General features: G+C 56.3%; 3 protein-coding genes across 4 annotated transcripts in view; all 3 read left to right on the forward strand.

The window, feature by feature from the left end:
- Window positions 1-5,510: 5,510 nt before the first annotated feature.
- LIPT2 (lipoyl(octanoyl) transferase 2) lies at window positions 5,511-8,176 on the forward strand. Its single transcript, XM_030043129.2, is given in 3 exon segments — window positions 5,511-5,990; window positions 5,992-6,061; window positions 7,544-8,176. Coding segments are annotated over 3 exon segments (690 nt in total). The 5' UTR covers window positions 5,511-5,603; the 3' UTR covers window positions 7,777-8,176.
- Window positions 8,177-9,300: 1,124 nt separating this feature from the next.
- On the forward strand, window positions 9,301-11,767 carry KCNE3 (potassium voltage-gated channel subfamily E regulatory subunit 3). 2 transcript variants are annotated; one of them, XM_030043128.2, is made up of 2 exons: window positions 9,301-9,653; window positions 10,922-11,767. In XM_030043128.2, exon 2 carries the CDS (start codon window positions 10,935-10,937, stop codon window positions 11,241-11,243), a length of 309 nt encoding a protein of 102 aa, XP_029898988.1. In that variant the 5' UTR covers window positions 9,301-9,653; window positions 10,922-10,934; the 3' UTR covers window positions 11,244-11,767. The 2 variants fall into 2 exon arrangements, with proteins under 2 accessions (XP_029898988.1, XP_029898987.1); XM_030043127.2 differs by lacking the exon at window positions 9,301-9,653 and adding an exon at window positions 9,956-10,184.
- Window positions 11,768-22,403: 10,636 nt separating this feature from the next.
- The window catches only part of PGM2L1 (phosphoglucomutase 2 like 1), a 43,502-nt gene continuing 40,913 nt past the window's right edge, over window positions 22,404-24,992 (forward strand). Inside the window, exons 1-2 of the mRNA XM_030042494.1 lie at window positions 22,404-22,508; window positions 22,603-22,815. Coding sequence (XP_029898354.1) covers window positions 22,705-22,815 — 111 coding nt within the window. The 5' untranslated portion in view covers window positions 22,404-22,508; window positions 22,603-22,704. The remainder of the gene's footprint in view (window positions 22,509-22,602; window positions 22,816-24,992) is intronic.

A 24,992-nucleotide genomic window follows, 5' to 3' on the forward strand; every position in this document is an offset into this window, starting at 1 on the left:
AAGGTTGCTGTGGTGGGTTCATGGCCTCTGAGGCCTGCTTTAGCTCAGATTTGGGGAAAAAGGCAGTGTCTTCTGACCCATAACTGTCCCCCATGATGCCAGCCCCGCTCTCCTTCTAGTGACACTCAAATAGCAAGTACACAGACAGTATAAACTGCAAACCTGCACCTGAAAGTAGCTGAATTCAGCCACACTTCTGTACTTTAAAGGAATATTATTGGTTCAAACACAACTAGAACAGCAACTGCTGCAAATCTATGTGTGCCACTAAAAATGGAGTGGGTCTCTGAGACATCTTCTCAAACAAGGTTCCCTTATTGCAGCTGCAGCTCACAGCTCCCAGATGGACATTTACGGGTTCATCTGCTCCTTGTCACAGCAAGAAAAAGCACCAGGTCTGATCCCTGACAGTTGGAATAAATGATCTTTTTTCCAGTCTGATGTCTGAAATAAGACCTTTTAAAAGAGACAACTGCTTCAAAGCAGAAATAATTTCTCTCAGGAGATTAATCCCTGAAAAAAACATTCTGAACTGGCAGGTTTTTGGCAGCAGAAAGAGAAGACAGAAGGAATAGCAATTTTTACCATCCCGACTGTCACTTTTCACATTTCTTTGCGCAGAGCACAAAGAGAACAGTATCGAATCAAAGGCATCTCAAAATTCATGTTGGGTAGAGATAAAAACGAAGAAGCTGAGACTTGGGTGTGAAGAACTTTACTCACCAGGATGGCAGCACCAGGCCTTGCTAGGCGAGCCACAAGTGCACATTTCTGTTTTCATAACAGTAACTCCTGTCCACTTTGTGCTCATTTTATTAATCCCCTGCCCACATCAGCCCCTGCCTGCATTAGCCCCTGCCTGTACTGTGATTGCCAGAGCAGTGTAGTCTGGCATGGCATCTGCAGTGGTCCACAGGTAGCCAAGACACATGTTATTTGATGTGACAGATGAAGTTTGCTAGTGATTTCAAATCAGCACAACTAGGAGGTAAAACGCCTTCAGTGCACTGAAACAGCCATCCCTTGCAGAGGGCCTTGCTCTGATCTCTACACATCTGGGCTATGGCTCTGGAGAGATGTCATAGAATCACAGAATCACAGAATGGTTTGGGTTGGAAGGGACCTTTCAAGGTCATCTCGTCCAACACCCCTGCCATGGGCAGGGACATCTTCAACCAGATCAGGTTGCTCAGAGCCCCGTCCAAACTGACCTCGAATGTGTCCAGGGATGGGGCATCGACCACCGCTCTGGGCAACCTGGGCCAGGGTTTCACCACCCTCAGTGTAAAAAAAAATTCTTCCTTATATCTAGTCTGAATCTCCCCTCTTTTAGTTTAAAACCATCACCTTGTCCTATCACAATACTCCCTGATAAAGAGTCCCTCCCCATCTTTCTTGTAGGCCCCCTTTAAGTACTGGAAGGCTGCAGTAAGGTCTCCCCAGTGCCTTCTCTTCTCCAGGCTGAACAACCCCAACTCTCTCAGCCTGTCCTCACAGCAGAGGTGTTCCAGCCCCCTGATCATTTTCGTGTCCCCCCTCTGGACCCGCTCCAACAGGTCCCTGTCTCTCCTGTGCTGAGGACCCCAGAGCTGGGCGCAGAACTGCAGGTGGGGTCTCACCTGGCCATGTCCCCAGCGTCCCTTCTGGGGCTGCTGTCCCCAAAGACCTGCCAACATCACTGCGTGCCAGCCCGCTCCCTAACTGAGCTCTTCCAGAGAATCCTTCTTAAAACCAACGCTGTGACGAGTGTTTAACCTAACCGGGATGGTTTCGGCAGGTCTGTGAAGTCGTGTTGGTTGACCAGAGGGGAGGGTGACCTCTGGCAGGGTGGCTGGTCAGCAGCTGGGGACAAACCAGAGACAAGGGCATCTTTGCTGGGTTTGATGAAGGCCAAAGCATCCAAGCTTTGTGAGTGGAAACACCAGCTCCCAGGGGCACAGGAAGCTCGGAGAAGCGGAGCTGCCTGCCATGTCAGCTCCAAGATGGGTCAAAAGATGACGACTGCTGAGAGAAGGACCATCGACACAGAAACTCACACCGGCTCTGACCCCTCTCCCCAGGTGCAGCAAGGAGCTTCCTTAACTACTTCCTTAATGCACCCTGCGGTGCACGCAGCCTGCGGCACAGCCTTACGCGTGCGTTTCCTTGTTTTTCTTCCCCTTTGTCACAGCCTCAGAAAGTGATTTTTTTTTTTATCAATGAATAGATCGGGGGGGTGGGTGGGGTGGGGGGGGGGCAGGAGCAGTTCTGGCTATGGGTCACATCTACCAGGATCCTGCCTGAATGAACTGGAGAGCTCAGCCCCAGCCATTCCCTCCCAACACCCTCAGGGAAAGGTTTATTATGGAATAAGAAGTAGTGAAAAAGTTTGTCCTTCCAAATGACTGCAGGACTGGCAGCTAGTGCTTGCAGTGCTTGATTGATGCTGGTGTCCTGTGTGGGGAGGCTGGCTGACCCTTCCAGGGTATTGCACGGGAACCTGTGGGCATGCCACTGGTGTAGCAGGTATCAAGGAAAAATAAATCCATAACTTAAGCACTCAGCACCACCTCCTTACGTACCAAGCCAGGAGACCTCTCCATCACCGGAGGTCTTAGAGACCCAGCTGGACATCAGCGGAGATGGCCAGCCAGGATCAAACCCCTCCGGGGCGAGGGCGATGGAGAAGGTGACCTCTGAGCTCCTTCCAGCCCTACGGCAGAAGGGAGGCACGTGGCGATGATTCCAGAAACACAGCCAGGGATGCTCTGATGTCTTCGGGATAGGCTTTTTCTTCTGAGCTTGTGTAGCTCGTAGCACAGCTGGGCTCTAGCCCACGCGCCGAACTCCTGCACTTTTCAAATAATTCATGTAATTAGTACAGGCAAACAGAGCAGCCAGTAGCCCTGTTGCTGCTGTGGCCCTCGAGTACAATTTGCTTGAAAAAAACCCCACGGGATTTTGCTGAGAGACTTGGGGCTGCGTAGGGAGGGGGTTGCCGTACCTGGAGGTGCGAGGAGCAGCCCAAGCTGGGCACTCCGCTCCTGGTTCTGCCTGTGACAGCTCCGTCACCTCTCCGTGACATCCCGGCCTTGCCAAAGTCAACAGGAATTTTGTCCCGGACTTCATGAGAGCCAAGGTGTTGCCCTTTGCATCTGTCTGTAGCTCTCTGTGAGCTGTGACAGTCCCTCTTGCCAGGCACCTGTTTCACAGCCACCACCTTCGTCCTCCCCTCCCCTTCCTGCTATTAAGCCCTGACTTGCGTTAGCTCTAAAGCTCCCCGAGGGAGGCTCTCGTGCCAGAAAAACAGGCTCTGCAATCAAAGGAATCGGTGAGGATTCAAGAGACTCAGCTAATGTTTAAGGTACCCAAAGGAAAAGGTACGACAGAACAGCAAGTTACTGTATCTTGAAGAAAAAAATACCACTTTAAAAATACTCAAACCCTGACAGAAGGATAAAACGTGACCCATCCGTGGCTCCCGTCCATACAGATTTCCTCCCTGCTTCAAAAGCAGGATATTGACAGTAAATACCCCAGCGACGCAACCACGCTCATCTCTGCCGTCTTATTTACGAGGATCCCAGACCTATTACACACAACTCTCCTCATCTTACGCATGCAGCACCGCGACAAGCCAAAAAGGAAGAGCATTTGGCTTTGATCTCCAGCAAGAAGTTGATGCTTAATCATAAAAAAAAGGAAATAACTCACTACACACACAATGTTGGTGCAAAATACGAGCCTCTCCTGCCAAGGGCAGAGGCCTGGAGCAGCTCTCCTGAAGTCGGTGGTTGAGGCGATGATCCCACCCGAAGCAAGCTGGGTGCTGCTCCGCATGCTCGAATACGAGCTGACATGCTCACCTGGTGAGGTTTATGGTGGTTCCCCCCCCCAGGCTGTATTAATTTCATAAGCCACTACAGCGCTTGCCCCTTTTCATCGAGAAAATGACTAAACAAAGGGAAGTGCCTTCCCTTCCTTCCAAATACCCGCACAGAAGTTAACGCTGTTGTGAGACGACAGCTGAATTACCTGTGGCGACCAAGGGTAGATTACCAGCGAGGCGTATTTTTGATAAAAACAAGAGTTTATTAACACCGTTGATTGCTCTATAAAAACAAAACATACTTTCACACGCTTAATCCGGTCGATAAGTTGGAATGACTGCGGGCTGGGAACGGTTTGCTCAGGTTTTAATGGTTGACTCATTAGCAGTCCAACTAGACTTGCTTATTTTCTACATTTGGAATAAAAAGGTGAGGTGGGAACGTCTTATTGCTTTCAAAGCCGCGGGGTGACTAATTGCAGCGCAGACCAGCGCTTCAGCAGCAACAATAACCTTATTTACAGTCCACGACCTTGACGTGCCACCCCAGAATCCCAATTTTACCCCATTTCAAGCAGGTCTGCGACTGCCCAGCCCACCCCGACCCAGCCCCACCGGGACGCCCCGTCCCCGTGCCCTGCCCTCACCCCCTGCCCGTCCCCCACCTGCCACCGCTGCGCCGTCCCCCCCCTCGCCCCGTCCCCCCCCCGGTGCCCTGTGCCCCACACCCGACGGTGACGGGGGCCCTATCTCTCCTCCCCATGCCCCCTCCTGCACTCCTGGGCCCTATCGGCCGCCCCCAGGCCCCTGACCTCGTCCCTGTGCCTTATCCCCCCTCCCCAGGCCCCGTCCCCTATCTCTAACCCCTGTCCCTGGGCACGATCCCCCCTGTCCCCAATCTCCTACCCCCTGTCCCCATCCCCTCTCTTCTATCCCCCACCGCAGGCCCCATCATCCCCAGTACCCTGTCTCGGGCCACGTCCCATGTCCCCAGGCCCTGTCCCCCATGTCCCAGCCCTGAGCCACCATCCTCTATCCCCCTGTCCCCCCTCCCCTGTCCTCCACCTCTGCCCCCTCTCCCCCCATCCCTGTCCTCCATCCTCTGTCCCCACCTCCCCTATCTCCCCCAACCCTGTACCCATCCCTTGTACCTGTCCCCATCCTCCAACTCTGTCCCCTCTCCCCTGTCCCCACCATTCCTGTCCCCTCTCCTCTGTCCCTATCCCCCATCCCTGTCCCCTGTCCCCATCCCCTGTCCCTGTCCCCCGTCCTCCATCCCTGTCCCCTCTCCCCTGTCCCTACCCCCCCGCTCGTCCCCTATCCCCCCATCCCTGTCCCCTGTCCCTGTCCCCATCCTCCGTCTCTGTCCGCTCTGTCCTGTGCCCCCCCCGCTTGTCTCCTATCCCCCCCTCTGTCCCCCATCCCCTGTCCCCATCCCTGTCCCTGTCCCCCGTCCTCCATCCCTGTCCCCTCTCCCCTGTCCCTACCCCCCGCTAGTCCCCTATCCCCCCATCCCCGTCCCCTGTCCCCATCCTCCGTCTCTGTCCGCTCTGTCCTGTGCCCCCCCCGCTTGTCTCCTATCCCCCCATCTGTCCCCCATCCCTGTCCCCATCCCTGTTCCCCTCTCCCCTGTCCCTACCCCCCGCTCGTCCCCTATCCCCCCATCCCCTTCTCCCCCCCCCCCCCCCCCGCCCCGCTCCGCGGAGCTCCGCTCCTCCCGCCCCCCCCCCCGCCGCCTCCCGGCGGGCCGCGGCCTCCCGATCTCCCGTTCCACCCGGTTCCGCCGCCCGCCGCCATGTCGCGGGGCCCGGTGCGGGTGCTGCGGCTGGGGCTGCGGCCCTACGCCGAGGCCCTGCGGGCGCAGGAACGCTGCGTGGAAGCGGCGCGGGCGGCGCGGCTCCCCGCCGCCGTTCCCGGGGAGAGCGTGGTGCTGAGCGAACCGGCGGAGCCCGTCTACGCCTGGGGGCTGCGGGGGGGCCCGGAGGCGGAGGCGGCGGCGCGGCTGCGGCGGCGGGGCGCGGGGCTGGCGGCCGTGCGGCGCGGCGGGCGGATCACCTTCCACGGGCCCGGGCAGCTCCTCGCGTTCCCGGTGCTCGACCTCCGCCGCCGCCGCTTGCCGCTGCGGGCTTACGTGGAAGCGCTGGAAGCGCTGGTCCTGCGGCTCTGCCGCCGTTTCGGCCTGCCCCGCCGCCCGCGCCCTCCCGCCGCCCTTCACCGGCGTCTGGGTGGGCGACAGCAAGCTCTGCGCCATCGGTGAGCGCGGAGGGGGCGGCGGGGGGGGGGGGGGCGTGCACCGAGGCCGGGGCGGGGGGGGCAGCACGGATTCGGGCCCCCGCAGCCCCAACCGGGGCCTTGCACCCGGAACCGGGGCCCAGCGCTTTGCGCCGCGGCCCTTGCAACCCGCGGCTGGGTGCCGGTCCCCTTGTCCCCCGCCTCGCCCCCTTCTGCCCCCTTGTCCCCCACCTTGCCCCCCTCATCCTCAGCCTTGTCCCCTTTCTCCTGCCCCCTTGTCCCCCTTCTCCTGCCCCCTTGTCCCCCGCCTCACCCCCCTCTCCTGCCACCTTGTCCTCAGCCTTGTCCCCCTTCTCCTGCCCCCTTGTCCCCCCCCCCTCACCCCCCTCTCCTGACCCTTGCCCCCAGCCTTGTCCCCTTTTCCTGCCCCCTTGTCCCCCACCTTGCTCTCCTCTCTTGCCCCCTTGTCCCCTTCTGCCCCCTTGTCCCCCACCTTGCCCCCCCTCTCTTGCCCCCTTGTCCCCTTCTGCCCCCTTGTCCCCCACCTTGCCCCCCTCTCCTGCCCCCTTGTCCTCAGCCTTGTCCCCTTTCTCCTGCCCCCTTTGTCCCCCCTCTCCTGCCCCCTTGTCCCCTGCCTTGCCCCCCCTCTCCTGCCACCTTGTCCTCAGCCTCACCCCCCTCTCCTGTCCCGTTGTCCCCCCCCTCGCCCCCCTCTCCTGACCCCTTGCCCCCAGCCTTGTCCCCTTTTCCTGCCCCCTTGTCCCCCGCCTTGCCCCCTTCTGCGCCCTTGTCCCCTACCTCGCCCCTCTCTCCTGTCCCCTTGCCCCCAGCTTTGTCCCCTTTCTCCTGCCCCCTTCCCCCCCCCCTCCTGCCCCCTTGTCCTCAGCCTTGCCCCCTTCTCCTGCCCCCTTGTTCGACTTCTCCTGCCCCCTTGTCCCCCACCTGGACCTCTCTCCTGCCCCCTTGTCCCCTGCCTTGCCCCCCTTCTCCTGCCCCCTTGTCCCCCACCTGGCCCCCCCAATCCTGCCCCCTTGTCCCCAGCCTTGCCCCCCCCCTCCTGCCCCCTTGTCCCCAGCCTTGCCCCTTTCCCCTCTCCCCCTCCCCAGGCCCTGTGCTGTTCCCCTTCCAGCCAGGCAGACCCCGCACCTCAGCCCCACGTCCCGCACCCCTTCCTGGAGTCCTGCACCCCCAGACGGGCTCTGCAGCCTGGGCTCAGAGCGGGGGTCCTGCAGCCCGGACCCCCCTTTGCACCCACTTGAAACCCCAGCGGTGGGAGGTGCTGGGGGACGTGGGGCTGGGGTGGAGGGAGCCGGAGACGCTGCGCCCCGCCTGCCCCAAATTTGGGGAGTCTGCCTGCGGGTTAGGGGTTTTCCCTGGCAGAAGCGGGGAGCACGGCATGCAGTGGGGTTTTATAGTGGCCTGAGCAGCACAGCCACTAAATATCTCACGCCGGGGTGTCCCTGGGGATGGGTGCTGACGGGTGGGTGCTTTGGCCCCCCCCAGGGGTGCACTGCGGGAACCACATCACCTCCCACGGGCTGGCGCTGAACTGCTGCACCGACCTCACCTGGTTCGACCACATCGTCCCCTGCGGGCTGGAGGGGAAAGGTGTCACCTCGCTGAGCCGCGAGCTGGGGCGGCACATCACCGTCGACCACGTCCTCGAGCCCTTCCTCGATTCCTTCCAGGAGGTGTTCGACTGCACCTTGGTCTTTTCGGAAGACCCCGGGGACTAGGAGAACCAACGGCACCTCCGCTGGGTGTTTCGGCAAACCCTCGGCGCGGCCGACGAATGGCAAAGACAAGAGCTCTCCGTGCCTTTGCCTATAGGTGGTGCGTGAACGGTGACACAGAGGTTCGGGCTGTTGCTTAAACATCCATACTGCCATCGGGGCGGCTTTCCCCAGCCCCGTGGGTCTCCATCCCTTGGCTGAGACCTCCAAGGGTACCAGTACCACATCCCTGTCGCTCGCTGGGGAAATGGCCAAACAGGCACTTTTGTGTGTTTTTTTCTACCTCCCCCCCCCCGCCAAAATATGAAATTTGGGTGAATGCTCGCACACCCTTTGGACAAGAGGAAGAGGATCATTGCCGCGTAAAAAGAGGCAGGTTTTCTATAAAGAGAGTTGCTGGGAACTTTGGCTGCCGATCCTTTGCTCATTTATTTACCGCCAGACTTTATGAATAAGGACCTTTTTCTCGCCCTGCGCCCAGAGAAATCCTCGCACTGCAAGAATCCTCACCATGGTGTCAGGGCGGGTGGAAAATCGTTGATAAGAGGCTGTAAACGGTGGTTGAAAGGCCACCGGTGCGATGCCGACGCGGTGGGAAAGCGGGAGGTGGAGGGGAAGGGGTTGGGGTGCCCGAGGAGAGGAGCCGCAGCCATCCCGGACCCCATGGGACCACGGAGCGTGGGATTGAGTGTCCCGGCTGGGCAATGATGACCTGCTTCTGCTGGGTCCGTGGTGCTGGAGATGTCGCTGGGGTCTGTGCAGGCGGCATCAGCTCCTCCGAAATGGCTGTCCTGGCTGCACGGCATCCGCGTGGGCTCGCAGCAACCGTCCCGGGTGAAGGGACACGGCCACCCTGGGGTCCCGATGGCACTGGGGTCCGTGCCCATCAATGCAAACCTATAGGCAGACACATATAAACTTGATTTTAATCAACAGGTTTCTGAAGGGGTAAGAAGCCAACCCGAGGCTGAGCTCCCCAGAGCTGCCTGCCGCCCCTCGGGGATGCTTGCGGCTCTCCCAGTGCATGGGCAGGAGGGGCAGCACCCAGTCTGGGCTCCCCGAAACCTTGCCCCGTTGGTGCGTGGCACGTCCACAGCCATTTCTGAGTCACCCTGGTTGCTGGCAGACCCGAAGCCTGTGCCGGAGGCACTGACCACGGGCGGTTGGGAGCAGCCCCACAGCCAGACGGATGCTTTGGGGTCAGGAGAAACGGAAAATGGCAAATAAAGTCCCCATGCTGACCCCCACCTGCAGCCCCCCGCTCCACTGCTCCGGGCCTTCTTTCTGCCCCACAAACTTTGGGGTACCTCTGCCGCTGCGCAGTGCTGGTGGGTCCCCGTGAGCCACCCGTGGGTGCCTGCCCACGGGCACCCACCCCACAGCTCCCAGGGGTTTTGTGCTGGGAGCAATGGGGCTGGAAGGGCCATGGCGGGGGGGGCTGTGGGGGGAAAATCCTTTTTCATGGAGCCAGCTCAGCTCTGGGAAGGGATGGTGAGCGGGGAGGAAGGCACCCCAGGCAGGCTTGGTGCCCGGTGCGAGGGCTTGGGGACAGCGGGGACGGACGGAGGAGGGACAGGAAAGCGTGACCGGCAGCGTGTGCCAAGAGGGAAACGCAGGGTCCGGCTCTCCCGACCCCATAAGGCCTCCGGTATCCGGCCAGGGCGAGGGGGCCGTGGTGGGACCCGTGGGGTTGGGGACAGGCTGGTGGCCCGTGTCGGGGCTGGGTGGCTTTGGCAGGTGGCTCTGCCCCGGGAAGGGGAGGAGGCTGCGCGGCACTCCCAGCCGGCACTCCCAGCCCGGCCGGCATCCCTCGCCACCGCCCCGCGATGCTCCAGTCCCGGCTCAGCCTGCCAGCCGCACAGGCAGGGAGGGCACCCCGGGTGAGTGCGATCCCCCCTTCCCACCCCTCCGGTCCCCCCCTTTCCCTCCCTGTCCCTATCCCCCCCCCTAACGCGAGGTTCGCCCCATGCCGCAGCCCGTCTGTGCATCCCCTCCTGGGATAAATCCAGATCTTGCCCTAAATCTCCCAAATTCAGCCTCCTCCTGCTTCAAACTTGTCTCTAAGTCGGGAAGACAGCCGGGTCTGAGACCATCCCCGTGGGCTTGTGGCTGCTCAGCCCCTTCCTCCTCCTCGCTGCTGGGGTCTCGTCCTGGGAAGTGCACCTTGGGTTTGGGGTGACCTTTTTTGGGGGGGGCGGTCTGCTGCCTGGGCATGAGGCAGAGCTGCCGGTGCTGCAGGCATGGGGTGCTCGGGAGCGGGGAGGGACGGGGTGGCTACCCTGGGGGATTTAACACTGGACAACAGTGGTTTGTGGGGCTGGTGTGTCCCAAAGGATGGCACACATGGGGGACCGTGTCCCCGTGTCCCTTCCCGGCCGGCACCTGCTCCAAGGCCCCAGCGAGACACGAGGGTATGTGAGGGCACGTGGGGGTCCAGGGTGGGCTGGCAGAGGGCACCGTGAGGGTGGTCAGAGGGGGTCTAGGACCCATGGGGGGGAAAATCCCCAGGGGGGTTTTAGGGCAGTGACCCCTTGGGGTGGGTCCACAGGGGTGTGTGGGGAGCTATGCCCCTCTGCCAGGGCAGTTGCAGCTCCTGGCCCCGGGCTAGGACCAACGGGGAGAAAAGGGGGTCCCTGCTCACCTGGGGGGACCTGGCCTGGAGCGAGTGGTGTCGATGCATGGCAGGATCAGTCCCGGAGCTGTTATTTAGGGTGGGGGACCCCAGACAGCCCCCCAGGGTCCCTTGGGTGCCGGCTCTGCACCCTGGAAGGGTGCAAGATGCAGGTGGTGCCCACCATCACCACGCATCCCTGCGGGGAGCAGGCTTTGAACAAAACCATCCTGGCACCCTGGGACAGCTGTGTCCCCGCATTGTCCCCAGCCCCAGGGAAGAGAGGGGGGCAGGCAGCTGCCCCGAAGGTCTGGGTGCTTTATTCCCTCCATGGAGGAGTGAAATTTGGGGAGAAGTCTGCCACGAATGCAAAGGGTTTGGATACCCCTGCTCCTACCCTTGCTGTGTGGCAGAGGAGGCACTTCAAGGATCATTTTGGGGTCATCGTTGGGTCTGGTGGGACATCCCTGGCATCGTCCCGGAGGCACCGCCGCCGCGAGGGCAGCCCCGGCTGAACCTCCCTGTCCTTCCCCACAGCCTGGAGGAGGACATGGAGGAGAACAACCGGACAGAGACCTGGCACCAAAGCCTCCAGGCAGTGCTTAATGCCTTGAACCAGACGCTGCATGGGGTCATCCTCTGTCCCACTGACCGCCCCGCCACCACCGCACGCAACGCCAGCACCCGCGCCGGCCATCCTGGCCGCAACGACAACGCCTACATGTACATCCTCTTCGTCATGACGCTTTTTGCCGCCACGGTGGGGAGCCTCATCCTGGGCTACACCCGCTCCCGCAAAGTGGACAAGCGCAGCGACCCGTACCACGTCTACATCAAGAACAGGGTCTCCATGATCTGAGCCCAGTCCCGACGCCTTGGTCCCCAGGAGCTGGTGGGTTTGGGGTCACGTCGCTGCTGCGCATCCCACTGCTTGCAGGATGGGGCAGAGCTGCCGGCCAGCCTGGCCCCAAAACTGCTGGGAAATTGCCCCCCCCACCCCGTGCCCCCATGGAGGTGCTCAGCCCGGGTGTGAGCAGCGTGGGGACATCCTAGCTGGGCCACAGCTCCTGTCTGGCAGGAGCTGGCAGCGTGCGACCCGTGGGCAGGTCCCGGTTCCGCACACCCACCTCGGCTGAGCCCTGGGGGGGATGGGGATGGGAGAGGCAGCTTCTTTCCTACCGTGGCCTGCCAAGGCTGGCAGGGGTCTTCAAGGAGAAAAATTCACCATTTCCCTGCTCAGATCAGCCAGCGTTGACCTCTGTGGGCTCCCAGCAGCTTCGTGACACGGACTAGCGGGCTTTTCTGGTGCTAAAACCCTGTAATTTTTGAGCCGGGCTGGGCCCCGCTTTTCTGGCGGGGAATTAAAGGAGGTGGCAGTTTCCAGTGGGGTCGTGTTTGCTTCTTCTCCGAGCAAAGTGCTCTCTCGGTGCCGGGGGCGATCTGTAGGGCACCTCTCCATGCCGGTGCCCTGCCCTGGCTGCCAGAGCCCAGGGGATGCGGTGAGGGCTAAACCTGCTCCCTGTGTGCTGCCGAGGTGGCATCAAGGGCAACTCCTTGGTGACATCGCAGCCTTCATCCCAGGACACGAGGTGCTTCCTCCCCGCTGCCATCCGGGGAGCATCGCTTGAGCCACAGGCACACGCTGCGAGCATGGCCCAAGCCTGGCCGGAGGCATCTGGCTCTGCATGTCCTCAAAGGTCTCTCCGGGCTCCGGACGGTGATGCCGGAGTTTTTCCTGCTTCCTTCCTGCTGTCGGCTGTAGCTTTGGCCTTTTGTACCGCAGGTCCCAAATGTGTTTTCCACGGGGCAAGGGCGCAGCGGCGGACGGGAAGGGGATGTTCTCGGGTGCTGCTGGGCTCCTTGGCTTCAGCTCCGCTATTAAGCTGGCTGGGTTTGGGACTGGCCTGTGGCGTGGCTGGTGTCCAGGACAGTAAACGTCCCTGTCTTTCAAAACAGGCTGTGGGGCAGCGTCGGTGACCCAGTCCCTCGCACGTCTTAACCTGTTAATAATGGCATAATTAATATCTTTAATTGCAGCTAGATTAGCTGGCCCATAGGGGCCTTTCCGCCTGCATTCAGAGGTTAAACAAGGCTGCGATGCCTGAGCCCAAACAGTGACGCCAAACCCTAATCCAAAAAATAATACTGGATGTGAGCTTGTTTGGGGTAGGGCTGGAAACCTTGGCACCGGAGGCACTGGGATGGCAGCAGCTCAGTGACCAATTCCTGATTTCCCATGTCCTCAGCTTGGGCACAGAACCCAAGGCAAGGGGTTTTGGGGAGCCCTCGGGGGCTGCCTGCTTTGGGAGTGAGCCCGCTGTGAGTTCTGAGCCGGGCATGAGGTGCCGGTCGGGCTTTCTGGGGACGTGGGAGCAAATGCCACCAACGTCCCGCGGCACTCGGCCCAAGCAGGAAGTAGCTCAAGAGGCTTCACTGTGTTTGTCTTGTGGTTGCAGCGCTGGGAAAGGAAAATAAACCCTTTATCTGCAAATAATTCAGGGGAATTGGGCCAGGCAGGGAGAGACGAGACAGCAACGCTCCGCCGGGTTGGTTTGTGCAAGCACATACCACGCTTGGGTTTTCTCCACTTTCGCGGTGTTTGTCCTCCTCTAATTCCGGCTCCTCCGGGGGGGATGAGCCACGGAGCAGCCACTCGCACCAGGGCCAGGATGGGGGTGATGGGATGGGTGCTGAATGGTGACTGTGGTACCCCAACCCCCCCCGGTGATGTGGTCTTCTTGCCTCTCCTGATGGCCACTGGCCCTCCTGGGACAGGGGGTAGCTGGGGTGGATCTGGTGATCCCAGAGTCTCTTCTGCTGCTGTGACCCTGGGGGACAAATCTGTTACAGGGTGGCATGTCGTAAAAATTGAAGAAAATGCTGCTTTTCCCTAATCCAGACAACCCTCAAGGTGAAAAAAACCCTCCTGCAAGACATAGCTGCTGCAGTGATCATGATTCACCTGATTTCCGATCCATCAGCAGCTCCTCCCGTCCGTCCCCGCAGTTAAATTCGGACCAGAGCCTGCGGCAGGGCTGGGGGGATGCCTTGGGTGCCCCCCCCCCCCCCCCCCCGGGGCCTCTCTGGCTGGATGCCACCAGGCTGGGTGACAAGGTGCCAGTGCCACCTTGTGGCAGCTGCCTCGGGGTCCCCCTGCCATGGGCATCTGCTCCTTCCCCTTGGCACCCTCGGTTCTCCAGGGCCACAGCAGCCAGGCCTGTCCCTGCAGGACCCACAGCTCCAGGCTGGATGGTGTCCCCTTGGGATCCGTGGCTCCAGGCTGGATGGTGTCCCCTTGGGACTCACGTCTCTGGGTCAGCTTGATGAGCTCAGCCTCCCAAAATGGGTTTGCTTCAGCTGCTGGAGGAAGGGTTTCGAGACTAATTAGGTGCTCATCCCAGAGTTCAGAGATTCCTCGTCAAAGCTGATGGGGCTCTGGCCTCGGTCCCTGTGCTGCAGCCCCAGGAGCAGATGATTTCTGGGTAACACTCATGAGGTTTGTTTTAACAGCAAGGAGATGCACTCAGGTGCACAGAGAGAAGACCTGGGGAAGCACTGGCTTTGGCTGAATCACTAAACCCAACTGTGCAAATCGTAGCTGACTACATTTGTGTTTAAAGCAATGAAGCTAGAAAAAAAAAATAGAGCTCATGTGAGGCCAATTTATTTAAGATTTTTTTCCTTGGCACGCAGGAATGAATCATGGGTGAGACAGTGTCTGTAGCAGTTTGCCTGGTACTTGGAAAAGGATATCGAAACGTCGTGTGTATGGGAAGTTCAGGCTGACCTTGGCTGGGAGGATTGTCAGAGCAATAGGAATTGTGGAGGTCTGTTCCTGGAACTGCTTCGATGCTGGGCATTTCGATAAGAACTGTGCAAGGTGAAACGGTAGCAGTGCAGTGACTGATAGCAATGGTATCGCCGAGCAATGCCAGCAGGTATCAGTGAATGTTTAGCTAACAGCATGAGGTGCCTCCAGCAGTTTGTACTATACTCGTTTTGACTATGTGCCACAGCAGGACTGAGGTGTGGGAAGGTGTGTTCAAGGGGAGCTGCTTCTCCAGGACAGCAGTCAGTGCTCGGTGGGAATCGGGCGCTGCTGATGGGGCAGGCATGCAGGAGAGTAGCGGGCTGCTGGTCTGGGAAGGGCACGCTGCTCTCCTATCAGGTGTGCCGAGCCAGGCTCACATGCACGAATGCTTATTTGCAGCCTGTGGTAGACAGGGGTCATGATGGGGAAAGTTAATCTTGGGAAACATTAAAAAAAAAGGGGGGGAGGGAAGGGGAAAGCACTCCCAGTTCATGGCAGGGCAGAGAAATGCTGGACGAGCATCCCCTGCACTGCAGCAGACAGATGCTGGATGACCATCCCTGCACTGCAGCAGATGGATGCAGGACAAGCATCTTCCATGTTGCAGTGGGGGGTTCCCTGGTACATTCCTGGGGTAACTTCCCCAGGCCCCTCTTGCCCTCCCTGTCAGCTGTTCTTGCTGGTTATGCTCGTTGTGCTGGCTGGAGCACGCTGTGATCTGCGGCAGATGCTGCAGCACGAGTTGGCTGATAGGTTTGGTGCATAGATACCGCTGGGTGATGTTTATTTGCTAATTAAATGACTGCTAGCTACTAAGGAGTCTTAATGAGCTCTATTTGTCATATGTATAGAGTACAACTAAATGCTACAAAGCAAGGGGTGGACAAAGCTGGGGAGAGGATTAAGGGCAGTTCGTGCATCAGTGGCAATCGCTACCCACAAGAAATTGGACATGAAGCTGTAACGGTGTCCTGGCTGCGCAGGTGCAAGGCTGTGGGGCTCAGTGCTGCGGGTGTCGGACGAAAGCCCTGCGGCACAGCTCACAGCATCCTACGGAAACATGACCAGTTTCAAGCAGTGACATTACTTATTCATTATTGCCCATCTTCCTCTGGAGGGAGAGTAGAGGTAATGTCCTCCTGCGAGGTAACACAATCAGCCCTGCTGAAAGATGGGGTTGGCCATTCCCTGTGCTATCTTAAAAGGATTTTCTGGGAGGTGACGAGGTCATTATTATGGGAAGGGGGCTGCTCCTGGACACACAAGCTTTTGCTTCAGGTCAGAAACCCTCACTGTCCAAAACACATCCATTTCTTCTAAATACATCAGTTCCTCTGACTAGAGACGCAGCCTGTTCCTACAACCTGCCTTGCTGACAGCCCTGCGGCATCACAGCTGGAGCAATACCCTTGTTCAGAGGGACGAGAGAAACAAAAGTGACTTAAACCAAAGAACCTGACCTGTTTGGAAGCTCTGCAGGAATTGCCATGCAGGGTCAGTTGCTTGGAAGTCCTCCATGGGCCTTTTCCTCTGTTTTCTATCATCCTGCTGCAATGGATGTCTGTCCGAGTCGCCTCTCTCACACTGGGCTGGTATCAGATGGTTTACATAAAGATGTGGGAAACCAAATAAATTATGTGCAGGCATGAAAAACATTTATTCTGCCCCTCTCAATTTTCTGCCTGTCTGAGCTAGCCCCCTCCAGCCCCTCTGTGAGGTCGGGTTTGCGTGCTGCTGGCAGTGTGGGATGCATCTCTGCAGCGGCAGAGGGAGCACCCGTTCCTGACGGCTTTTCTCCAGGGAATGCTCAGCACAAAACCCACCTCTGACACGTCCCTCTTCCCTAAAGCGGCTCTGATGTTTCCTGCTGCAGTGTTTTTCACTCACAGCCCTCCGTCAAGCAGCGCTGGGCACCTAATCCAGACAAGTCTTGCCCACTCTTGCCTAACCCAGATAAGTCATTTTGCAAGCTTTTTTTTTTTAAAGCATACAATGGAAAAATGCAGTGTTCAGGAGACTTTGGCTTTCTGAGCCTCTGTGCAGAGCACCATCTCCTTTCCTGGTGTCCGGTACCATGGTGACCTGCATGTGCAATGGCACAGCTGCTCATGTGCGCTCCCAAATTGGCACCGAGAGCTGCCAAATTAATTAGCGGAGGAGCCCTCAGCAGGCAGAATCTGGGTCTGGGCGCTACATTGGACCCTCTCTACATGAGACATGGCCCCGGCCTCCTTTGCACCGCAGCTGTTCCAGCAACGCAGGTCTGTCTGGCTCCCCTTTTTCTGCTCATTTTTTTCCTTTTCCTCCCCTGTTCTCATACAGGTGAGGGGAAAGGGAGACCTGGGATCAGTCCAGCTGAAGAATGATCTGCACGTGCTGGCAATAAGCTATAGCAATGTTATCAAAGGTCTGGTCATAAAATAACTGTTGGGACTGTGCAATCATGGGACAGTTCAGTTCAGCCTGACTGCCCTAGGGGTACCGACAAAACCTGCACCATATGGTAAGAAAAAGCAGCATTTCTTAATAAAGATCAAAGCACCATTTATTTTTCCTGACAATCAGGAAATCCCAGACACCCAGGATCTCATGTACTCTCCTTGCAGAAAGTTTTCGGTACAAATGTTCTCAGTTCCACACAACTTACCTTGTACTTTGGGATTGAGGGGATAAATTGGGGTGAAAAGCCTGGTCCATACTTCTTTCTTGTTTTCTCACCAGAGGAAATGGACCCATCACATCTCTTTTCTGCAGATGGATGCGGCTGGTGGACAACTGCTCAGCAGAACACACGTGTGGACTATTAATACCTAGAGGGGAGGATTAAAAATAACCAGGTATGTGTTTGGTTTCTGGTTTGCAGAGGACAGGCATTGATATACGAGGGGACTGGTGACCGAAGCCAGCTTCCCTGGGGTGCTGAGGCCCCAGCAAGCGGGAGGTGCTGAAATTTCCCCCAGTGAAATAGCAGCCCTGGAAGGAGCCCATGCCCCAAGCTAAGGGAGTACGTGGAGCGCTGGATCAGTGCCTACTCCAGAGGGGTGCTGGGGACGGGGATGCTCACTGCAGCTTTCCCACACCTACTCCTGGTACGCTAACCCACTGTGCTACTCAGCCTTGGCAAATACCATCACCCCTACAAGCAGTAGTTGATTAAGCCCTAGATTAAATGCTTAGTCACCAGAGCCTATAAAATGGTTTTTATCAGCTAGGACAAAAGATTAGGGTGGGAAGAGGTGATGAGCCCGAGTTCCTCTCCGCTTGCTCGCTCAGGACTGCTGCCTCAGACACATGCCCGCTGGCAGAATTGGACTTGTGGTGTGTTTTTGGCTCCAAGCTGCCTGTTATGAAAGATCTCATCATCAGCATTTGCCGGCCACGGCGGGGCCCGCAAACTGGAAAGCTGAGACTGTGGCAACGGTGAGGAGAGCTGCTCCTTGCCCTCTCTTTGGGCTGAGCGCGGAGGTTTTTCCAGCAGCTCTGAGTTGCATGTTACATACTGCTTTTAAAGCATAGGTATTTAGGGTGTTATGCTCAAGCCAAGGAGTGTGTTGTCAGTGCAGGGGGGTGCAGGATCAGGCCTTCCCAGGGCTGACATCGTGAAGCGCCAAGCCAGCAGCAGCTGCAGAATTTGAAAGCCATTTCCTAATCCTGGCGGTCCCTGCTGCCTCCTTCCCACCTTGCCAGCGTGCTCCCTTTCTTTCTGCTCTGCCTGCAGAGCGCCTGCGCTTCTTCAGGACAAAGCACTTCATCTGCTTTGACCCCAGATTGGATTAAAAACGGCATTCAGGCCCAAAAAGGCAACTGCCCCTCCCCGTGCAGCATGTTATCAACTGGCAGGGATGTCATTACTGGCTGTGTTTAGAGTTGCACTGCGTTTCTGTCAACACGCTACTCTGAGAGAGGGAAATGAAAGAATGGGAGTCGCTGTGTTATTACCAGGTAACCCAAGAGGCACAGGAGAACAGGGTGTTCAGGATACATAAATAATAAAACAAAAGTTGTGCTGCAGAGCGAGGACGTGCATAGTGCCTTCTGAGAGGCTCGGCAGCGAGCTGCAAAGATGCACTGGGTTCATCCAGCATGGCCCCGGCTCACTGCAGAAACCAGGGGCAGAAAACCAACCTGGAATATCATGGGAGCCCTGGACCGTTTGCAGGCGATCTGGAATAAACTGTGTGCGGTAAAATTGCCATGGAAACACTGTACCGGCTGGGTTCAGCCCTGAGGCTCTCCATCGCAGGGCTGGACAGAGCTGTGCGATCGACAGAGCTAATCCAGTTTCTTGTGGGTGAGGATTTGGTCTGCGGTACCAGATCACTGAGGATGTTCATGTGACTGTAAGATGTTTTTTAATTCTAATGTGCAGTGACATCATGGCATGCTTAGCCCTTCTTTTGCGGAAAAAAACATTAAACACATTGGAAAGAACAAAATACGTGCATCACTGTTCAGGGGTCCGATACCGAGACACTGCAAACCCAACCCTGCCAGGAGGACAGATACATTTAACCATGTAAAGGAGAATGGATATGCTCTTTACCCCCGCATGGCATAAACGCAAATCCCAAACAAGAGCTATGTGTTATTAACGAGTCTCTATTAACTTACATGCTTTTGTTTACATTAGAGGAAAACTCATTTTGGGGGCACAGACAGTTATCTGCCATTTCATAGTTTCAGTTATGCTGCATGTGGGAGCTCTGGCTTTCATAACAGCGGCAGAGAGAGCAGGGCCTTTCCCTGAAAGCAGCAGCAATGCATGCACAGTCATACATATGCATATGTGGATGCACACGCGGATTTTGGCTAGGAAGAAGTCATTCCCCCCAGCTGAGCCCCGCCACAGTCCCTGCTGGCTCTGGCAGCTCCCAGCACACGAGCCGGCGGCTGCCAGCAGCCTGTCAGCCCTTCTCCTCCCAGCCTGGCTCGTATTCATCTCTGGCACTGTGGCCTCTCCCATGGGTTTTAGTCCCCAGACTGTTTGCTGCTGCTCAGTTTGGTCTGAGCATGCTGTGCCTCAATTAGGCGAAATGATACGTGAGGTTGAAAACTTAGAAATGTTGGCTTTCCTTCACTTGCAGATTAATTTCCTATTTTCTGGCTTTCCTCCACAGCCATAAGGACTGGAAATTTTGTGGTTAGTAACAGATGATGAAAATAGAGATTTCTGCTGGCAACATGTATGGCCAGTGAGTGTGGGGAGGCTCTGCAATCACCCCAAAGTGCCCCGGAGAGCCGTGATTTGCCAGGTCCCAGTGCAGCGCAGTCCAGAGTCATACCAGCTTCTTCGCTATTGCTCTCTGCGACAGCACGAAAGCAGATGGGACTCAGTTTAACTTTCCTGTAGCAACATAATCAGCTTTAAAAATTCTTCTGGTGGCTGATTAATCCTCAAATACATTGGACTTAGTTGTCATCTCCCATGAGGTCAGTGTTTTCTCCAGGCCAACACAGCAAATCTCCATAAGCATGATCTAAGCCATATCACCTATAATCTTTTTATATGATTGCCCTGCTCTGGAGTTGCTCGGGCTGCCTGGCATCTGTGATATGTACTGTGGTGCCTCGGAGCTAGTTTACCAATGTCCTCTCACAGGGAAATATTTGGAAGCCAGATTGTCACTCTCTGACTCCGGATGCATTGGCAAGATCCCGAGAAGTTTCAAACCCTCCACGCTGTGGTTATTCCTGGTAAAGACATAACAGGAGGAGGCTTTTATCCTCTATGAGGCTGTTTTAGCTGTTCTTCAGGGAAATAATCATGGAGGAGCACTGACATCTGAGAGAATGATAATTCTCCTATCTAGATATCTGAAGGGAAAACCCCGCTTTTAGTCATGGCTATGTAGCTGAATGCTGATAACGCAGGGTGTGGGCACAGCTGCTGCTGTCCTGTATGAAACCACTTAATGAGGTTCAAGCTTTCATGTACAGAAAGAGCCTGCCTGCTCTTCAGAAGAATTTAAAGCTTTCATTAAGCACATAGGGGAAAAAAAAGGAGGCAAGAATTGAAGCATTTGAAGTATGAAGTTTCCTTTTAATATCTCTTACTGCCTTTCCAAATAGCTACAGAGTTTTTGTAAGAAATGCTCTTTGGAGAGGTATTTAACATGGCCATTGTCCTTTTTTGAGGGGAAAACAAAGGTTTTATGGGCTGGAGCTCCTATTACGCTGGGCTCTGGCCTCCTTTCCTTGAAGACAAAAGACAAAGGAGGAAGAGAGCAGCAAAGGTATGAAAAGCAGGTGCTGTGCCTCTTGCTGACTCTCAGGTGCAAATTGACTGCAGGAGCCACCCTTGTCAGCTATTCTGAGATCTGGAGAAATGTGCCAGCATCTCGCTGTTTGGGACATGGTTTTAATCAGACTGCTGGGCTCAGGATGGCATCAGCACTGCTATAGATGCCACCTCTTTATGCAGAGATGTACAAGAAAGAGAAAAAATAAGGATGGGAGAGGAAGCAACATGGGGGGTAGGTGGCAATGGGTACAGAAGCCCATGGGGTGAAGCCAGAACTGGTGGGAAGTGTGGAGCTGCGTAGTCCTGCTCGTGGGTTGGGCTGGCATGGTCACCTCTGGCTCATGGTCCTGCAAGGCCCACCACATGGCCGATCTGGTTGTAGGGCCCTTCCCTACTGTCCCGCAGGCTCACTCCTTCTCCGAGCATCAGTACCAAAGGATGGATCCCCCAAATCCATCTGGAGATGGGAATATCCCACTCACTCACTGTTTGAGTCATCTATTATGCCTGATTTCCTCACTCTAGCTTTATCAGTCTCCAGACTCTTCTCCTTCTACACCAGAAACAACCTTAGGAGAGTCCTTTAGTGACAACAGAAGACTTATGTTGACTTACTTCCTTCTTCTTATCTTTATCTTCTGTTGACTTCTATCAGTAATTTACTGTAATAGACCAATTTAAGGTTCATTTCCCCACACCCAAGTCAGACCTCTGGACTGGAGAGTTTGTTTATGTCTGCAGCCAAGAAAGAGGTCCCTTCAGGACACTGACTTGCGAGCTTTGAAGGGGAGAGGTATTAAACTGAGATTTCTAAGCTTTCTTATGATGGATGGTTCCCTTCTGTATTTACAGTTTTCAACAACGTCCTTTGCTACACTGCTCGGGTTCCCCAAAACGCCTCCCCACGTCTTTGCCATCCCTCCATTGCATCTTTCTCTGCATTCAGTCTCTCTTTCCACCTCCCCCAGGAGCCTGTGCCGCTCACAGCCCTGGTGTTTTGTTCCTCCCTTCACGTCCAGCGTCCCCTGGGCAGCAGTCCCACCGCCCTCTGCCCACCTTCCCGAAGCCTTGCATCCCTCTGCAGTGCCTGCTGTCACTATGGCAACCTCTGCGAGGATGCTCTGCAGGATGAGGATGCGCTGTGGGATGAGGATGCGCTGCGGGATGTGGTCACTGCCGCGGCCTTCTGCTCGGGGACAGGCGATTCAATTAGAACCGAAGCAGCTTGGGGAGGGGAGATAGGGGGTTACGATTTTCCTCCTAATGGCAACTGAATTGCTGCTGAAGCCCGTCTGGAAATGCTTCTGAACAACGAGCTCATCCCCGGGCGTAGCACCGTTTCCATTATCCTTTCAGAGGGAACAGATGATGCACTTGGCAGCATGAAGGCTGCCTCGGAGGCTGAAGGAGGAGCACAACCAGGGAGGTTGCTAGCTTTTCCTCATACAGATCACCCGGGAGGCAGAGAGCGCCTGTTTAGTGGGGCAATAAAGAGACACACTGTACATTTTTTCTCCGCATCAAGCGAAAGGAGGGAGCCTCCAGGCGCTCCGTGACACTGATGGCCGACGGCTGCCCGCCCGTGGGGCCGGTACCGCCACGCCGGTGAGCCCGGGGCGAGGGCAGGACAGAGCCAGGCTCTCTCCTGAGGGGAGAGACGCGGCTACGGGAGAGGGTGTTCGGCGGGAGAAGCCGGGCCCCCCTCAACCGGGCCGACTGAGGGAAGCCAAGCCGCTGCCCCTTCAGCCCCGTCCGCTTCCCCTCACCCTGAGGCGAACTAGGCGCGCCGCAAGGCCTGCCGGGAGTCGTAGTTTCTCCCCCGCCCGTCAGCCCCTCTCCTCTGCAGCCCGCGGCGGCGCTCGGACTACATTTCCCGTCATGCATTGCCGCTCGGCCCGGCCGCCTTGGCGTGGTCGAGGCGTGATTGGCGGAGCCGCGGTGCGGGGGCGGGGCCGGGGGGTTGTTGTCGTCGAGCGGCGGCTGGCGGGCGGTGCTTGGGCGCGGCGGGAGGGCGGGCGCCTCGAGCGTTGCCGGCTGAGGCGGCGATCGCCGTTACTCGGCGTTGAGCTGAGGTAAACAGCGGCCGCCGCGGGGAGCGCCGGGCACCCATCCCCTCCGCCGAGGCACCGGCCCGCCTCGCCTCCTCTCGCTCTTCCCTTCCCTCAGGCGATGCGCGGTGCCGCGGCGGGCGTCGCGAAGTGAAGAAGCGAAGCCGCCGTCGTCGTCGTTGTCCCCCGTTTCCACCCCGCGACCCCCGCGGACGCCGACATGGGCGAGTGCGGAGCCCCCGGGGACGTCAACTCCAACGTCCTCATCGCCCGCAGCACCGGCGACGCGCAGCTCGACAAGGCGGTGTGGCAGTGGCTGAGCTGGGACAAGGTGGGTGTGTGGCGGGGAACGGAGGCGGCGGGAACAGCAATACCCCCCCCCCCCCCAAGCCCCGGTGGGGGCTTCTCCGCCTTCCCAGGGTTGCTTTGTCATCGGTCCCGTCGCGTGTGCCGTCTGCTTCCCATCCTGCCCGGTGCTTTCTCCTTCCCCGCGGTCCTCCGCGTTCCCTCGGCAGGGCCCTTTCCCCCGGGATTGGGGGTGGCAGGTGCCCTTCGAAAAAATAGCAATCTGGATCCGGCCAAATCCCCGAAGGCAGCCGTGACTGAGAAATTCTTAACCTGTCAGAGGGGGAAGGTGAGGTATGCGGCCATCCAGGGGCTGTACCTGACGAAGGGATGGTATGATGTCATCTTACTGGCACATGGAGTACGGCACCTGCTTCGTGTTGCTGCTGCTTCTTCATTAAGACAGAAACGTGCATCTTGTGAAATCGGATTTAAGGAAGGACTATTTAATGGCTTAAAATGCAGCTAGAGTCAAATGGCGTAATTTAGTTTTACTTAGCTTCCTGAATTTAACACCCTCCCCAGGAAAGAAACAGGCTCCAGAGGTCTAAGTTCTGGCATGCTCCTTTCCTTTTCAGCTCCAGCAGTGTGTGAAGAGGACTGTAGGCTTGGTTAGTTCTGATTAAACCGTCCAAAGCAAATTTGGGGCTGTAATAATATGGTATTGGAGGTTATTTTGCTTAACTCGTTGTTGAAAGGGTTACTTTCTCTTCAGCTGGTTTATCCAAACATCATGGCCTGTGCTTCAAAAAAAAAAAACTATCTTGGAGTTGGGGGAGGGTAAGCTACCAGTGGTTTAGGTTTCTGTCTGTGGCTTCTTTCTTGCAGGAGTGCTACAAGTAAATTCTATGTGATGGCCCTTGGATGAGCTTTCTGCTACTTGGAAGTAGGCTCTTTTCTTTCATTTTTGCAGGAATTTACACTTGCACTCTGCACATTCTACGCTCAGAGCTGCTGTTGTGAAACTATCTGGGAATAGTAGCATGGGGGAGGGAAGGAGCGGAAAAGGGAAATAACATTCCTGATAATACCCTTCATAACCCAGATTGAACTCCAGTAAATGGTTTTGGGGTTTTTATATAACCTCTTGTTAGTGTATTGAAAGGTGTTTTTTTGTTTGGTTGGTTTTTTTTTTTAAACAGATTAATAAATGCTTATCCTAAAAATGTATGAAGTAGGAGAACTTACTTTTTAATGTCAAGGTTACTGGGGAAAAATATTTTGATTAAAACCAGCAACAGTGAAATATTACTGTTTCTATAGCTCCTTCTGAGGCCAAAATTAACCAATAAAATGTGAACCGAAGAGTCAGTTTGATTGCACCTGTTTACCCTTGCTTCCCTAGGTGATAATCATGAGCTTTCCTACAAGGCTGCTTGAACTTATTACTTTCAGAGATTTCAGAGAGAGTTCCTGTGAATTTTGAAAACTCAAAATCACCTGGAGAAGGCGGACTCAGTGCTCCTGCAGGACTGGGGGCTGCACAGGTGGTTCAGAAGCACTTGCAGTTGCTCTGTTGAGGATGTAAACAAAAGAAGTGAAGGTGTTGTGGGATGGTAAGGCGAGGAGAAATCAGCAAGTACAGCATGAGAAGGGATTATTTGTCTGATGCCCTCATATTTCACCAGGAACCTAGGAAATGAGGTCTCTGTAGGTTTGCTGCTTATCAAGCAGCTTGACAAGGAGCTGTCTCTGTCTCGCCCCTTCTCCACCCCCCAGCTTCCTGAGCCATAGGGACTTTTGCTGCCTCTGATCAAGGAAAAAATCTATGCACTACATTCACAGCTGTATTTAGCTGTGGGGAGCTTTTGTCCTCTAACTTAATTGAAAATTACTTGCTGTAATTAATTCTTAGAGTTGTGCTATTCATCCTTTTTGATTTGGGTATACATGGTAACCTCTTCTAAAACTGTAACTGATTACAGGCTGGGGTGTGTGTGGGTGGAGGGGACCTGACCATATGATGATCTTTCTGCTTTCCTCCTCTCTCTCAGCAGTTTTGTGCATCTTTATTAATGCTTCTAGCAACTGGCTTAAAGGAAGCTCACAAACTAACTCTCCCTCCTTTCCCATTCTCTTGCCTTAATTGCTATGTGTTTACTTTTGTCTTTGAGACAGGCTTGGAGGCACAAGGCACCCGCCTTTTGTTTCGTCCTCATTGGT

The sequence above is a fragment of the Aquila chrysaetos genome, chromosome 19, assembly GCF_900496995.4.
Source record: "Aquila chrysaetos chrysaetos chromosome 19, bAquChr1.4, whole genome shotgun sequence".
NCBI classification, from domain to species: domain Eukaryota; kingdom Metazoa; phylum Chordata; class Aves; order Accipitriformes; family Accipitridae; genus Aquila; species Aquila chrysaetos.